This window comes from Danio aesculapii, chromosome 10, assembly GCF_903798145.1.
Source record: "Danio aesculapii chromosome 10, fDanAes4.1, whole genome shotgun sequence".
NCBI classification, from domain to species: domain Eukaryota; kingdom Metazoa; phylum Chordata; class Actinopteri; order Cypriniformes; family Danionidae; genus Danio; species Danio aesculapii.
In genome coordinates, this window is record NC_079444.1 from 25,101,792 (window position 1) to 25,119,489 (window position 17,698).

The window sequence follows — 17,698 nt, forward strand, 5'->3', positions numbered from 1 at the left end:
GCTCATCAGTCTTTAGTGGTGGAATGTGATTGGCATCATTTTCAAATCTGAAAATCACAAGAGACAATTGAAAGTAGCGAGAATGTGAAGAGGTGGGACATGCTTCACAATTTATGCAAGCGGCTTTGAGATGATATTTTGCATTTGCATACTATTCAATGTGACAAAACATGTGTTTTATGATGTGGAGATTTTGCATGAATTTTCCATCCCAGAATAAAAAAAAATGATGATCATAAAAAAGTTAATCCTAACTTTTGATCAATAAACTCAGGGTTTTTTACCCACCAGAGTTTAAATCTCGCAATCTACACATTTCGATCTCTTAAATTTTTTTTTTTTTACTTTTAACTAATAAAAATGCTAATTGGCGGCATGGTGGCTCGTTGGTTAGCACAGTTGCTTCACAGCAAGAAGGTCACTGGTTCAAACGCCAGTTAGCATTTCTTTATAGAGTTTGCATGTTCTCCTCATGTTAGCCTCCAGGTGCTCCAGTTTCCCCACGGTTCAAAGACATGCACTATAAGTGAATTGGGTAACTAAATTGGCTGTGTGTGTATGACAGTGGTCCTCAACCACCAAGCCATTGGTACCGGGCTGCACAAGAAATAATTGTTTGTTGTTTTATTTATCTGAGTTTGAAAGATCTTTTATTTTGAAAAATTACCATATTCTCCTGCTTACATCTCGTTCACTTGAGTGCCCCAATTTAACCCCACAAGCAGCAAAATGAGTAAGAAATGGCCCGTTTCCACTGAGTGCTACGGTACGATTCGGTATACTTTTATGGACGTTTCCACTGTCAAAAGGCACCAAAAAGTGAACCGTACCATACCACTTTTTGGGTACTGTTTCGAAAGGGTACCTGGCACAACAAAAGAGTACCAAAAAGCGGAGCAAGATGCGTAGCTGAACGCTATTGGTTTACAGAGATACATCACTAGCTCGTGCACAAGCCAGGAGAATAAAAACAAAGGAAGCACCATTTTTAAATACAAAACCGAGACATTACACCGTAATATTATAAACATCTAATAACGAGCCATGGAGCTCAAGCAAACCTTGTCATCGTCTTGATGAACAGCCACAAAGCCAAGAAGAGCAGAATCTACCCTGTGCCCTGTAGTTGTGTACAAGGCCATCTGAAGCGCGAGCAGATTCACTTTCTCATTTGCGCTCGCCGCACATCTATATTTGAAATAACAAACTTCTTGAGCTCATGATAATAACGTGCGTGTGGTTATCAAAGTGCTTTGGACATGCGGTCTTTTCAGAAACAGACAAACGCGAGAGTGATGTGTGAAAAAACAAAGGAGAAGCCGGAAAAACAAATGATTTTTCCAGCAACCTAAAGTATGACCAAACTGCCATGTTTAATTATTATCATCACCTTTTGGACTATTATGAACTCGGGGGAGGAATGAACTCGTAAAAAAGGTTACATGTGCTGGTGAAAATTAAAGATACAGATGAGAGGTTTGCACTGACTGGGCTATATGATGCGTGTTATTTTTGAACCCTAAATGTATGCTATGTGTAGTTTTTCTGTAGTTGGTAACATATCAGAGACTGTAAGGGGCTGTATGTGTTCATATATGTTCATTTATTTCTTTATTTTATATAATTTCAGATGTTACAGTAGGCTATTTCACATATAATTGATCTGCAGTTATAATCAAATCATGTTCATAGAAAGGTTAGTAATGAACATTTATACACCAGTATTTATTTGTATGAAGCATCTGTTTTGTGAGAAGTGCTTCTCATATGATATGTGAACGACCCGTACAGCTTTACTGTAGATGTTTCCTTGAGCGAGAATGATGTTGACTGAAACTTTCTGTCGTAGACCACGCCCACCAGGGTACCATTAGTACCTTTTTGGCAGTGGAAACACAAGCCTGATAAATGTGACCCGTAACATACCGCACCGTACTGTACCACTCAGTGGAAACAGGCCAAAAGAGACATCTCTGATAAGTTTCTTTGCTAAGGGGAAAGGTCAAATGAAGTACCTGCGAACTGCCAAACAATAGATCCGCAGCCTATTTGTCAACAAATCAGGGGAATCCAACATGTTAGAGCAAGAAGATCAACTGCTGGAGATCGCAAATGACGCCTGCCTTAGGGGCCGTTCGTATATTGCGTCTTTTCTAGAGTTCGTGCAAGTTTGTTATTTCCAATGGAGGTGCCCTGCTCGCGCCTTCCACCGCAAGTCACATGACAACTGACCGATCAGCTTCAGCTTGTATGGAATATAAACATTTCGGTAGATTAATTATCTCAGACAAATACAGAACACTCAAACACTGTAGTGCCTTGTACCCCACCGGTCTGCACTAAAGACCAACGTTAAGTTGTCAAATGTTGACAGATCCGTGGTGATAAATAGGTTGGGGACCACTAGTGTATGAATGTGTGTGAATGCGAGAGTAAATGGGTGTTTCATATTACTAGGTTGTGGCTATAAGGGCATCCGCTGCGTAAAACATATGTAGTTGGTGGTTCATTCCATTGTGGCGACCCCTGACAAATAAGGGACTAAGCCAAAGGAAAATAAACGAATGAATGAATTGAAATGGGTTTGATCAAAGAATTGTGCGATGTAAGCTCATAACTACAAGATATATAATTGAACAAATAACTTAATTACAATGTACATTTCCAATCGCACAGAGTAATCTCCAAACGTGGAAGAAAATAATTTGAACTATGACTAAATAAAAGTCAGAATTTTCATAATTATGTTTTATTACGAGATGAATTTAGTAAGAAAAAATAAATAAATGTAAAACTAATTCTGTGAGAAAATATATCAACTCAAAATTGTGACAGTCAGATAGTCAGAAGAGTTGAATGAACTACTATGAGAATTACAATATTTAAAGTCAATGGGACATACAGTATTCAGAAGAAAACAATCAGAACTGTGGGATTAAATGTAAAATTGGTTAAGGGGTGGGGTGGGGGGTGGGAGTCCAAATTAAGCCCTTTTCATTTGTTTATCCTGTAGGGAAAACAGGATTAGACAGAGAAATGTATGATAAAAATAAAACAAATAGATGAATAAATAAAACTACACACATCAATGGGACGCAAGCTGCTTGTACTAATGTGTGCAAATGAGATTGCACAATTTCATTCAAATTAGCCACTTGATTTTCAAAACATAATGCAGTTATGTATAGCCAGAACAGACTGCTTAATGTGTGTGTAAATGCATGTTCAGCTGACCATGTAACCTATTTTTCTAACCCGCTATGCATTAAACATACTCAAAAGTTGAAGTAAATTACAAAAAATAAATGCTAATTATTTTCACTGTGCATTTGAAGCACTTTCAAACATAAAAAAAACAAAAAAACAAAGTGCTCATACTCACCAATACACCCACAGCAAAAAAGCAGAAAAACGCATGATGTTTACAAGACCCCCCTCTCTGATGAATCCAGCCTATTCTTGGAGATGTCACCATACAACAAAGAAAAAAAAGGGCCCAGAAATGAAAGCGTCATTATGTTTCGATCATATAAGCCGGATTCTTGGAACACAGCCCGTAAACAAGCTTTGGATCATGCAATCGGATTGCGTCGTCTTCTGTGTAGTTGTCTCTGCAAAAGAACAAATAATGCATTTGGAAATTCTATAGTGTCTTAAATTGTTTGCCTTCAGCAGGAGTGTCCTTTTGTGTGCTTCTTCAACAAGTAATGGAACAAACAATGATGTAACTATCAAAAACTGGAACACTGCATAACACTGCAACTGTACTCCTGTGGAAGGAAAGGCTGGCTTGTGCAAAGGCTTGTTTTCCTTCATTATATGTGCATATGGCAATAATTCCCATCGAACTGTTCAATTAAGTGTCAAACATGGGAGATTTTAAAAGGAACAGAAATTGCCATCAGTTGTAATCACATCAATTTGCATAAAAAATTGGGAGTGAAGAGCTTTTCAGAAAACAGATGCTTCTCTCCTTGAGGAATTACATGAACATTACTTTATCAAATAGACATAACAATATTATAAGAGGAAACATCTTTACTATTCTCAGTATGTACAACATACCTGTTATGCATTATTCTTATTATTTTACACTACACAACGTGTTTTAGTCATACATACAACATAAGATTTAAGATTTACACATTACATGGACAACGTTAACATGTATGAGCACAATACAGAACAACCAGAACCTCCAACCCTCACGGTCATCTCGAACACCATTAAAATAATCAGATTTATTGCTTTAATAAAATTTTCTCAGGTTAAAAGATCTTGCTTAACGAAATATAAAAGTAAAATAAAAATCTTCATGATTTTTTTTCCTATTAATTGACATTCTTTGTAAAATGATTTTACAAAGATGCTATAAAAAATATAAAAAAAATTATAAATGATTAAAATTCACAAGTATTCACGATCATTAAAATCAAATATTTAAAAAATCTAAGCAAGATTTATGCCATGGCTTCAAAAACAGTCTTGCGCTGTGAATTTCATTTTCAATTCTGTATTCTATGGGCAATTGCGAAAACATAGAATGAAACATCAAGTTACAAATCCTATATTTCTATTTGTAGCTTGGTAGGGTATGTTCACACTTGTACAGTGGTTGTTCTAGACCAAACAATTTATATACATTTAGTTCTGGTTCACTTTGAGTTTTTAAACCAAACCTATAGACTTTTTTTCTGAATGGAGGGTGCCATAGCGATCAGTGCCTTCTAGTAGGATGCTTAGAACTTCCGTTTACAGTGTTTACAACTTGAAAGTCTTGATCCGAAAATGAGTGTTATTACTGTTTTGAGTGGTTTAGAGAGTTTTTTTTGGTGATGCACAACTCTGATTTTGAAAGGTGTATGTTAAAGATGTCATACTTCTATGAGATGTGATTCAAGCGTGAGAGAAAAACGTTCTTCTAATTCAATGTCTGCCATCAGATCAGATGCTGAAATATAGCGTCAGTATTTCCAACCTATCAGGTGTTATACAGAGCTCAGTGCACACACACACAACACTCCTAATACATCACTGTATTAAAAAGAGCAAACCATATTATTGGCATAAAATAAAGTATGTAAACCATGCAAGTTCTAAAAAATAAAAGTACGTTACTGATACTCTGCTGGCTGATTTGCATGTTGATTCTAATCGGGAGCAGTTATGGTTCTTTTAGTTGTGTAGGATTTACCATGTGTTTTTCTGTTTTTCTGTTCTGTTTTTCTTCAAAATGCCACTTTATTTTTTACTTTGTGTCGCTCTTACAATCAGTGTGTCAGTGGGACAGTACAGGTTATGTGTGTGTCAAACATTTTGGTCAGTTACATTTGTTTAGGTTGGTTATATGTTGGTTATTAAAGAGAAAGAGAAAATGTTGACTTTAGTGATGACGATGCTCCATTTAAATGGCACATGACACACTGGCGATAAGGGTAAATTACTTGCAGCGTTTGTTTTTCATTCCCATTAGATCGCATTTTAAAAATAATCCGTCCAGAAGGTGGCGCTGCACAGCAGCAGGATTAGTTCAAAGTTATTAATACATACCTGCCAACATTTGTCTCTGAAAATCTGGAAGAGGGGGTGGGGGATGTGTGGCTTGGTGTCGGGAGTGAGGTGTCTGAATAACACAGCTGAGAACCGGGTTTCGGGCGGCCGCTGCGATCAGATACTATATCAAAGTCAGCATCCCGGAGGTGTTACAGACTGTACCAAAAAGCTGAGGACCCGGGGGCGAAGAGGGCAAAATTCTGGGAGTTTTCTGGGAGAAATAACAAAACGGGAGGATGGCAGGAGATTGGTCGGAAATATGGGAGACTCCCGGGAAAAACAAGAGAGTTGGCAGGTATGCGTTAATCGCTATTAAACTATAATTTTAAAGCTGTCCAAATGTGACACTTTTTACGCATGAAGCTGCCGATCGGACGTTTAAAGCATCCTCTTTACGCAAACATGCAAAGCTTCATGGGTAATTTTGCATTCCATGAAAAAGGACCATAGGTAAATAAATAAATACATTTTATGTGACAACATTTTTGGTTCTTGGTCTTTGCTACATTCGAACCACAGCACACTTTGTTTGGTGTGAATTCACAGGTAATTTGGACACAGATGATGATAGTGTTCACACTTACAGTATGTTATTCCAATGAGTCGCTTTAACAGACTAATGTAGCCAGAGTACATTTTTACCAAACAAAATCTCACAAGTATGAACTCTAAACAATAAAAAGCACTTAAAGTGATTTTCATGAGTCACTTTATAAATACAGCATGTTCAAATGCTCAAACAGAAGTCTACAACATAATGTACGCATGAATCATTCATCACAGATGTTAACATACACTCATGACAGTTCTGTGGTGATTTAAGTGTTGCTCCTAAATTAAAGAATATCCACAAAAAGAAGCAGAAAGAGCAAAACACGGTAAGATGACAGATGTGTAACGATTGATTAATATGGAGTTACTGTGTGCATTACTGACAAGACACAAAAAGAGCACAAGACTACATAAACAGCTTTTCATTTGAGCTGAACGCACCTGTGCGCTTTCAGTCCTGGAATCATTTTGAGTACACACATTACCAGATCCATACAAACCTAAGCTTCGATAAAACTAATTAAACAGACTTGTTTTTCTCCACGGCTTCTACACAGGAATAAAACCTCTCTTCACCATCTGTCATAGCAAAACATTGGCAGTCCAAGGACATACTTAAATATTTGAAAGATTTTAGGCCCGTCGTCCACAACTATATTCAAAGGGCTGAAAATATATCATTGTTTTTATATAATTCAATGGACAAGGAGTAAGGATAAGTATTTTACAAATATATATATATTTTTACTATATTTCTATATGATAAATTTTATATTTATTCAGGTTTAGAAAGTATACTTTTAAAATGGCCTCTCATATCCATGTTTTCATAGACTCTCAATCCTAGCTCTATTAAAAATAACAAAACTAAATACATACAAAAAGATTGTTGAAGGGTGCGTCAATAAAATAAGCAATATTTTGAATTTGAATTATTTAGATTCTTTTAATGCTAAGTTGAAACCATTTTGAGGCCTCTTATAAGTAGTAGCCTTCCTGGTTGAGAAACAACCCTGTATGTGGATTCCATCAATAACATATTTGGTTTCACAAACACAATAGCATATCAACACAAACCTGTTATTAGACAGCTTCTTCAATGCACACATGAAAGTATGTGTTAAATCCAACACAGGCTTGTTGTGGATACATACACCGGTCTACATTTCTGGAGAGGTATGTCTGGCTGCATTTCATCGTTAAAATGAATGCTACGGTGTGGTATGATGCCGTCTACAGCTTCTGTTCATTTTAGTGCTACCAGCTGACCGCTTACCTCTGTGTGGACAGCTTTTCTGGCATTACTAGTTTGCCCAGTAGCTCACTGTGTACGTCATCAGACTTGGGACACAGAGCAGAATTGATCACAACGATGGGGTTTGAGTCTGGCAAACAATGGTTCCAGAAACCAGATAAAACAGATATAATAACTAAATAAATAAACAACTAGCTGAAAATGTGGTCAAATCACGACAATGTTTCTTTTTCTAGATTGCTTTCGAAAACACTATCGAAGGGTCAGTCATTCAGTCGACAGCAAGCTGGCCTGGGGTGCGTTTCCCAAAGAACGACGTAACTCTCGGCTAAACTATCATAGTACAATGCATTGTTTGGGAAAAGAACGTTGTAGTGACGAGTGTTTCCCAAAACCCGTAGTTTCTCTGTCGCAGATCCATCGTTTGAGCCATGTTAGTTATAACGTAAAACGCCCATAATGATGCTCTAAACGGGGTGGTAACTTCAACTTCTTTAGAGAAGAACACCGTAATTTCTTTGTGCAAATTATATTGTTTTACACGCACACGCATTTTTTAAATAAAAAAAAACTGCATTCGTTTTCCATATTAATTGAAAAATATGTTAATGGCACATATAGGGCCTATATTTCCTTTACAAATATTATTGAGAACATTACATATTCTGTTCTAAATTAACAAAATCACTTACAAAAGCTAACACGTATTCTGATATCATATATAAATCATATAAATAAATAAATAATGAGGCTATTTATTAAGAAATGAAATGTTATATAGAGTACAGATACTTAATAAATAACCCACTATAAATGAAAAGCATTAACGTGTGCTATGGTTTTTGTTTTCACAAGCTTTGGAGACATAACGTAAATTCCGCTTTTAAATATTAGATCACCTATAGCTTTTGTCATGAACCACGGCTGTGTTCAAAATGACATCTATGTTTTTAAAGTGCACTGCATAGGGAGCACAATTGTAAATATTAAGATCACTAAAACTGAACTGAAAAAATACTTTGAAAACAAATTACACCTAAGAGAGATGACCTTAACGTTTTTTTTTTTTAAATCATTCCAAGTGTAAATGTTAGAATGTTCTAAACGAATAGGGCATAGGGGGGATAACTGGAAATAGACAACACAATCTCAAGGCAATTTGTAACTTTTTGATTTAGTGGCTTATTCATATGATTCGTAATTCGTACGATCTAATTCATACAATTTAGTACGATTTGCTCATCCCCCAATGACGGTTGGGTTTAGGGTTAGGTGCCATGCCTGCTTTTTAAAATCGTACAATTTCGTATGACTCATACAAATTTGTACGAATTAGCCATTAAACTGACAAATGGTAAAATACGTTTTCTCATGAGATCAGGCTGAAATAGAACACAGCCAGGAACTATGTTTCTAATTACAGCTCCAGAGGTGTAGTTGCAAGTATAGAAGTTTGCAACGCAGTTTGCGAATGTTCGTTGGAACAATGGATTTGGGAAACGCCAAATGAACGAACTATGTTTGTAACGACACAACTTGCAACCTTAGTTGGCTAACGATGGTTTTCGGAAATGCACCCCTGGTCGGCTGAAGTGTATATTGCACCCTCTGGTGGATTTACGTGAAAAGAGGACATGCGAAAGGAATTTGTGATCATCAAAAAGCGTACACTTGCCTCTGGTGGATTTGCAAAAACAGCAAGCAGACGTACCTAACGTAATGCATTTCGCTGTCCCCAGAAATGCAGACCTTGGTACTTTCCCACAATGAGTCTGGTTTGGTTACAACTATGCATCACCAAGATAACCCCCCAAAAATGTACCCCACCAACATGTAGTTCCAAACCTTTATGAGTTTTTCTTGGGTGCATGTCTGGAACAACATGAAGGTGAGTAAATGATGATGATTTTCATTTTTGGGTAAACAATCCCTTTCAAACACACATGAAGAAGTGTCACTAATTAACACTATGACTGAAGCCCAAAGTATACTTTTTAAGTATAAACTAGGGTATGTGTACAATGTGCATCAAAACAATGCACACATACTCTGCACACAGCACAATTTTTCTACGCAGGTTAACAATATATTTGCAGTTCACACAGGTGCTTCGAGTTTTTCTACTACTTAGTTTGTATACCCTGAACCAAACACTGAACCAAGCTGTATCACAGTGTGAAAATAAAAAACAAGGCTTCTTTGTTGATAGACAAATATGTTCTCATATTTCTGGGAAATTATTGTGGATCTCTCAGTGTGCTTCACACAGGTACACAGTCTTTCTTCTCTACACGCACCAGACACTTTCCTACAAACTCTGATACAAGGACTCCATAATAATAATAATAATAATAATAATAATATAAGTTTGAGCTAACTTAGACTTATCATGGCATCTATATTGCTGTTCTCTGGTGATCTGAAGTGCTTTTTTTGTGTGAGAGGAATAAAATATTTTGACAATTCATAAAAAAAATGACAAGACATTTTCAATTACTCAAATTTGCACAGACTGGAGCACCTGTGCATTTAACTGTGAATGTGTAACACCTCCATTGGTACTGCAGTTTCCGGGATGGCAGGAGGGCACTCCGACAAAATGCTAAATACCTCAGCTTCAAGTGTGCCTCTAGAATCTAGAAGTGAGAGGAGTGAGGTTCACTCACACAGCTCCTACTAAATTACCTCTGTTACACTCACCCACTAAAATCTCACTCCCATCCGGGTCACGGCACCAACGTAAACCCTCCAGTTCTACACCTATTGCTCAGAGTGAGATTTAAACACTTTTAGCATGGAAAGTAGCTGATCTCCATCACCCATTACTTTCACCAACCTAAACATCACTCTTTAGGGGTCATAGCAAAATAGCAAAAAAAGTCACTCCTTTGGTTTTACTTGCACCACTCCAAGCAGGATTTAAACCTGTGAATCTGCATGGGAAACACATCTCGTAAGACAGGGGGGTGAGGTTTACTTGCACAACTCCCATCAGTTTTTCTATTTTGCACTCTCCCCTGCTGGTCTACATTACACCTCCTTCCCCAAATACAATCCCGGTCCCTGCACCAATGTAAACTATTTTACATCACTCAGAGCAAGATTTAATCTAACATCAGTTGCTAGTGCATCTCTTGAGAGCAGGGTAGTAAGATTTACTCACACAGTTCAAACAATTTGGCATCTGTTACACGTGTGAATACAGTTTAAAAAAAGATGTATACTTTGGGCTTAAGGCTGTTTCCATTCCCAACAGATCAGCACACATCTTTGTCAGTAGCATGATCACAAGTATTGAGTAAAATTAAGCACATTTTGTCCAGTTAATGGTCAATAATAATCTCTCATGTTGGACAGAGATGTCTTTGGGCTCTGACTGCGCAAACGGGCCCGAAGCGAAATCCTGCCCAGTCTGTCGATCTCCTGCTGGCTGCCGAATGTGTGAGTGTCCTCCCAAACACGCGGACGCTCTTCCCAGGCTAGAAGGGGAGGGTGAGAAAGCAAGTATTGGCTGGAGTGATGGTAGTCAGGCCTAGATCGTCCTTCACTAAATCTCAGCGGGTGAATAGTAGAGGCAATGTCGTAATGATCTGGTTCCCGATATTCTTCATAAACAGGTGAACCGTTATCATCTAGAGTTAAAGAAGTGCGGAAATCTCTCTGGCCATGGTACCGTCGTAACGGGTAGCCAGTCTGCAGTGATAGAGTGCTGCCATCCAATCGAACACTGCCGCCCAGACGAGTCGGTGTGCCACCTAGCCGTGAAGGGGTCAGTGGAGGTGGCGGAGCAGGGAGGGGTGGAGGTGGTGGTGTAGGGGTTTGGTCTCGAGGCGGCGATTCCAAGCCTGGGAGAGAGGTGTCATGCCAGTCTGACGTTTGCCATTGATAAGCTGGAAAATTACAATTATTAATAAAAATAATTATTGTCGCGATCACAATTTGCATTGTTCACTGATAAACTTAAAAATACTAACACTAGTAATAATGGAGATGATAACAAAGAACAACAACAGTTGAAGAACAACTCTGCCACTATTACTATAATAGTAATGATGATAATAATGCCATTCAAAAGTTTGCAGTCAGAACGTTCTCTTTTTAAGAAGGTAACATGTAAACTATTTTTGCTTAATTTCATATATATATATATATATATATATATATATATATATATATATATATATATATATATATATATATATATATATATATATATATATATATTCACAGTTAGGTTCATAAATATTTGGACATTGACACAATTCTAACATTTCTGCTCTATACACCAACACAATAGATTTGAAATGTTTGAAATGCTTTAATTTGAGGGTATTTACATCCAAATCAGGTGAACGCTGTAGGAATTGCAACAGTTTGCATATGTGCCTCCCACTTGTAAAGGGTCCAAAAGTAATTGGACAATTGGCTTCTAAGCTGTTCTAAGGCCAGGTGTGTGTTATTCCCTTGTTATCCCAATTACAATGAGCAGATAAAAGGCCCAGAGTTCATTTCAAGTTCATTTCAGAGTTGATTTTGCATTTGGAATCTGTTACTGTCAACTCTCAAGATGAGATCCAAAGAGCTGTCACTATCAGTCAAGCAAGCCTGAAAAAACTAAACAAAACCGTTGATGAGATGAGATCAAGATCAACTTGTACCAGAGTGATGGGAGGAGAGAAGTATGGAGAAGGAAGTTTGGACGGTGCTTCACGGTGCAGATGGAGAATGACCCAACGCATACTGCAAAAGCAACCAAAGAGGTTTTGAAGGGAAAGAAGGTGAATGTTATGCAATGGCCAAGTCAATCACCTGATCTGAATTTGTTGAGAATGCATTTCACTTGCTGAAGACAAAACTTATGAGAAAATGCCTCAAGAACAAGTTGGTATTCAAGACAGTTGCTGTAGAGGCCTGGCAGAGCATCACCAGACATGAAACCCAATGTCTGGTGATGCCTTTGTGTTCCAGACTTCAGGCTGTATTTGACTGCAAAGGATTTGCAACCAAGTATTAAAAAGTGAAAGTTTGATTTATGATTATTATTCTGTCCAATTATTTTGGGCCCTTAACAAGTGGGAGGCACATATGCAAACTGTTGTAATTCCTACAGCATTCACCTGATTTGGATGTAAATACCCTCAAATTAAACTTGACAGTCTGCAGGTAAAGCACATCTTGATTGTTTCATTTCAAATCCATTGTGTAGGTGTATAGAGCCAAAAATGTTAGAATTGTGTTGATGTCCAAATATTTATGTACCTGACTGTATAGTTGTAATATATACATACAGTAAGGTATGTAATTTGTCATATGCAAATATTAAATACACAAGATACATTTATGATCTAAGCTATTTTTGAATCTCACTAAATTTGAGCTCTTACAATTTATAAAATACTCTTTGACGAAATCCAAGCATATCTCATCCTCACAGTGAAGGTGTGGGCTTGCTGTGAAGAGACATAAAATGGAAAAATGTTTCAGGGGTGCATTTTAATGAGTAATGAGATGAAAACAAATAAACAACAAAGAGCCCAATCGAAAACAAAAACAATCAACTTGTTTATGCCTGATGAAATACTTCAGGATGGAACCTTTTTTTAATATGGGATGCACGTAAAGGTTTATAAACACGTCTGACCAAGTGAAACAAAGTAAAATGGAATATCAAAACCAAACAAAAAAGTGGACTCACAGGTGCTACTGTGAGGCTGCATGTCACCCAGACCTGCAACTGTTAATAGAGAGGAAAACACATCATGATTCACCGGTTATGATATAACATCCTTTTACAGCATTTGTATTCAGTTTGAGCATTAGATACCTATCAGTACTTGCTCATTTAAAAGTTTATTTGTATATGTAAACTGTAGAAGTTAAAAGTATTTAAAATAAAAGTTTTAAAGAGCTCAGATTTTGTCCTTTTTACAAGATGTAAAATAAGACGTGTCTGTGAAATTTCAGGTCAAAATACCCATCAGATCATTTATTATACCCAGTTGAAAATGTACATTTTTGGGTCAGAGGGAATCGTAGATGTTTTGGCGCCTGTGCCTTTAAATGAAAATTAGCTAGCTCTCCATGCATACACTTGGAACATTTAGCTTCAAAGAAGGAAATCCAGGGTCGGATGGCAGGATAAACACAGACAAATGACAACTCAGACACAATGAAACAGAGACCCACACTCACAAATACTATAGTATTAGAGTAAGATGAATGAGCCACACAAAATGCTGTCACACCAATCAATGTGCACGGGCACACATTCACACACACACAAACAAATTAGCACACATGTGCACGCGTTTAACACGTTGTGATGTTTTTGATCATATACTCGCTGCAAATGTGTCAGGATGCTGCATAGAGATCCATTATAGCTAAGTTACTGTACAAAATAAACCTGATTAAACCTCTACAATCTGGGATTCCTGTTGTGGGATTGAAGTGTAGAGTTGTGTACACTGTGCAGCTGTAGTCAGGGATGGGCAGTATTTATGATACAGGTATTTCAAATAAGTATTTTAAATATAAAATAGTATTTTGTAATTTGTATTTGATAGCGATTATGAAAATAGCTTAAAACTTACTTTAAGTGTCTTGCATTTTTGTATTTTTAAAATACTGTAAACTACTTTGTAAGAAATCTTCATCAAGACATGATATAAATGCACCCTCTGATTGGTGCTTTGGATGTTATTGACTCTTCCATTTAAAGAAGAATTGAAAAAATCTTAGGAGAAAGAGTTTACTGTACAAATAATAGTAGTTTTGAATGGATTGCTAATGCCAAATGATTGTCGTTTAACGAAACAACATAAAAATAAGTCCTACAGTGGCGATTCCTACAATACTTCATTGGCTGTTTCAAATGCCAGTATTTGATTAGTAGGTCCACTGTATTCACTATAAAATATGCAGGGTTCTACACAATTCATTCATGTTGTCCCAACACAAATTGTTTAAGTTAACTTAATACTTTTAACAAATTTATGTGGATTGAACATAAAAAATTAAGTTGTCCCAATGAAATCTCAAGAATTGTGTTGTTTCAGCTCATTTTAAATAAGTAGTTTGAACGAGCAAAAAAAAAACATCTTTTAATGTAGTTAATGAAGAGGAAAGATGCAAGCCTTAATGTCACAACATACGCAACACAAATATTTAAGTATCAAAAACTTCTATTACAGTTTTTACATTGAGTATTAAAGAGTTCAATAGCAAAAAAAAAAACAACTATATTTCTAAAAAATTCTGTAAACAAAAAATTGATACATTAACTCTTTATTTAACCCCCTTTTAAAATATTAAAGGGTTGAATAATCAATGTACAGAGATGATGGCAATTTTACTGGCCTCATTTGCTATCAAACATTGTTTACTTCACTAAGTCAGTTTAATGGGGAAGGGATAGATCGAATAGGTTTAATTGATGGAAGATTTGCAAAGAAATGTCATGCTCCTTTGTAAAAGTATTTTGTAGTATTTTTAAAATACATAATACAGTACCTTATTTTGATAATCATTGTGACTGATGTATTTTGTAGTTTATTTTGATACACTTAAAATTAATGTATTTGGTATTTTATTTTAAAATACATTTCAATGTATTTTTGCCCAACCCTGGCTGTAGTGTTTCAAGTGGTTATGAATTACAGTACACAGCTCAAAAAAGTATAGTTCAAAACGCTACAAAACTGCAAAGCATACCACTGGGATATGGTTATACACGCATGTCAATCAATATAGGTGGGCGGAGGAAAAATGCACTGGTATGTCACGATGTGGTGGGCCTCAAAATGATGGGGATTTGGATGCTATTATAACATCAGGAAATTTTTCAAAATAGATCTGTTGTGTTTACAACACACCAATACACACCTATACACATTTCTGTCCAAACATCTTCCAAATAGTAGATTTTGCATAATAGGTGCCGTTTATATTTATAATAACACCGGAAACCAGAGATTCAGGCCAGATTTACTACCAGCTTCAATACCAGCATGGATGCAAACACTATTTTGAAGTTTAAAAAAAATACTTTCTGAAGTTGAAGCTGTTAAAAGGTGGGCCAATCTAATATAGATTAAGCCCCATGGACCCTACATCAATTTTTTTTTTGACAGCAGCAATAAATCTGAACAAAGATGCAAAAAGGGTTGTCCACAACAAGACCATCGTAAAGATGGAGTCTGCTTTAGCTTTGTGGATCAGTGACTGCAGGAAAAATGTTAATGCCTGTCTGACAAAAGAGTATAAAGTGTGTAGTGAGGGGTATTACAGCTTTAAACCATCTATAATAGTTGTAAAAAAATAAAGCTGAAATTGTCTATTGTGGGCTATTTTAAGAACGTAACTCCTGTGATTAACGAGGGACCACTGTAGTTTACTAAGGTTTTTTGTGTGGTTATTATTGACACTCTGAAAAGCATCTCTTAACATTATTTGCATTAGGGTGCATGTAAACAGTCATTGAGATACTATTGTGGAATTTGCTAATACTGTAGGTTGTGGTTGCTAATACAGTAAGTTTTAATGATTATTAGGCTTATGATTAATTGACTCTCTGTCAATTCGTTATTGATGGATTTGAATTTCTGCCTTCCAATCCATGCCAGCATGGATCAACATTTATCCTTTTTCACATTACTTTATTAATATGATTATATGAATGAAGTTAACACATTGCTTAATATAAGAATGTTCAGAGCGTTTGCCTGTCTCTTTGTTACTCTATTTTCAGGAGCCACCAAACTAGGTCAGATGGTATTTTAAAGCTCATATTCAGTTTAAAGCGATTTTCCTTTTTATTCAAGATATACTTAGTGTACTAAGAATATAGCAGTCTGAATGCTGTTTATACCAGTTTTGAACTAGTTTGATAAGACAGCTGAGAGTTGATTGGTGATTGTGAGCAGAGCGGCCTAGGAACTCATTGCGAGTTGTGAAGCTGGCTTCTGCTGAAGAAACTGCAAACATTCATTCATTCATTCATTCATTCATTTTCTTTTCGGCTTAGTCCCTTTATTAATCTGGGGTCACCACAGCGGAATGAACCACCAACTTATCCAGCATGTTTTACGCAGTGGATGCCTTTCAAGCCGCAACCCATCACTGGGAAATCCATACACACTCATTCGCACACATACATACACTATGGACAATTTAGCCTACCCAATTCACCTGTACCGCATGTCTTTGGACTGTGGGGGGAAACCACAGCACCCGGAGGAAACCCATGCAAACGCAGGGAGAACTCCACACAGAAACGCCAACTGACCTAGCCAAGGCTCGAACCAGCGACCTTCTTGCTGTGAGGTGACAGCACTACCTACTGCGCCACTGTCTTCTATCTTCAGTAAATCTTTATTTATTTATTTAAATCTCTGACTTCGGCTCTTCTTTATCTGACAGATTGGTCATTCTTTAGGTTAAAACTGTTTACTATCCCTACATTATCTTTGCACAATAATATGTAATCAATCCAAAACATTTTTACCATAGCAAAGCAATACATTTTACCATTTGCATCACATATCTGTGTGTATGTCTTTTTCAAATCTGGTACTGAATAGCATTTCCAATGAGAACAGTAATACAAAGTAAAATGGTTATTTTTTTAATAAACATAAATGTATATGTTAAGATTTAATGTAAGTGCTATAGTACTTTCCAAGGCATTAAAACACTATTTTTATGAGCACTCATTGGCCAAAATGAGCATGCTTTATAGTGTCACTAACTGGATATTTTGAAACTGCTCTAAGACCCATAAAATTAGCTGATTCAGGAAGATGTGCTACTTGAGCAAAATTACACTGCGTTATTTAGCATAACCAACAAAAACAGTCCACTTTCATCCAGACCTCTGAGAGAGAAAGGTGGAGCTGTGAACTCCTCAGACAGCATGAATTACCATAGTATGTGTGAGTTTCAGGCAAACAGCTTGTGGTCGGGCAGGTTTAATTAGAAACTGGTTGTGGTGCGCATTAAAACCAGGTCACTGCGGCTGGTGCTGTTCTTCACCAACTAAAGGCTAGTTCAACAGTTCAGGTTCTCAATGCAGCTGGATTATGTGAGCGATTAGAGAGCGAATCTAAACCCTGGTTTTATACGAGTCCAGAGTTGTGCAGTTTAATTAACAGCCCTAATCCTACTTTCTCCAGCATGGACTGAGCTCCTGCTTCATTGGACAGTTTCTGTGCTTTGGGATTTCACCTTCACCTTTTCATGCAGTGTGGGTTTTTAAGGCTTAAATAGGTTATTAACCTTTAAACCTTCAGGGGTCACTGTATGCATAAAATCATACAAACATGTATGAATGGCATCCAT

At 36.8% G+C, this 17,698-nt stretch overlaps 1 protein-coding gene across 1 annotated transcript in view; it reads right to left on the reverse strand.

Annotated features, from left to right (window-relative positions):
* Window positions 1-9,739: 9,739 nt before the first annotated feature.
* The window catches only part of LOC130236827 (protocadherin Fat 3), a 102,601-nt gene continuing 94,642 nt past the window's right edge, over window positions 9,740-17,698 (reverse strand). Inside the window, exons 28-30 of the mRNA XM_056467596.1 lie at window positions 13,056-13,094; window positions 12,745-12,810; window positions 9,740-11,250 (exon numbers count right to left, since the gene is read on the reverse strand). Of these exons, the coding sequence (XP_056323571.1) occupies window positions 10,691-11,250; window positions 12,745-12,810; window positions 13,056-13,094 (665 nt within the window). The 3' untranslated portion in view covers window positions 9,740-10,690. The remainder of the gene's footprint in view (window positions 11,251-12,744; window positions 12,811-13,055; window positions 13,095-17,698) is intronic.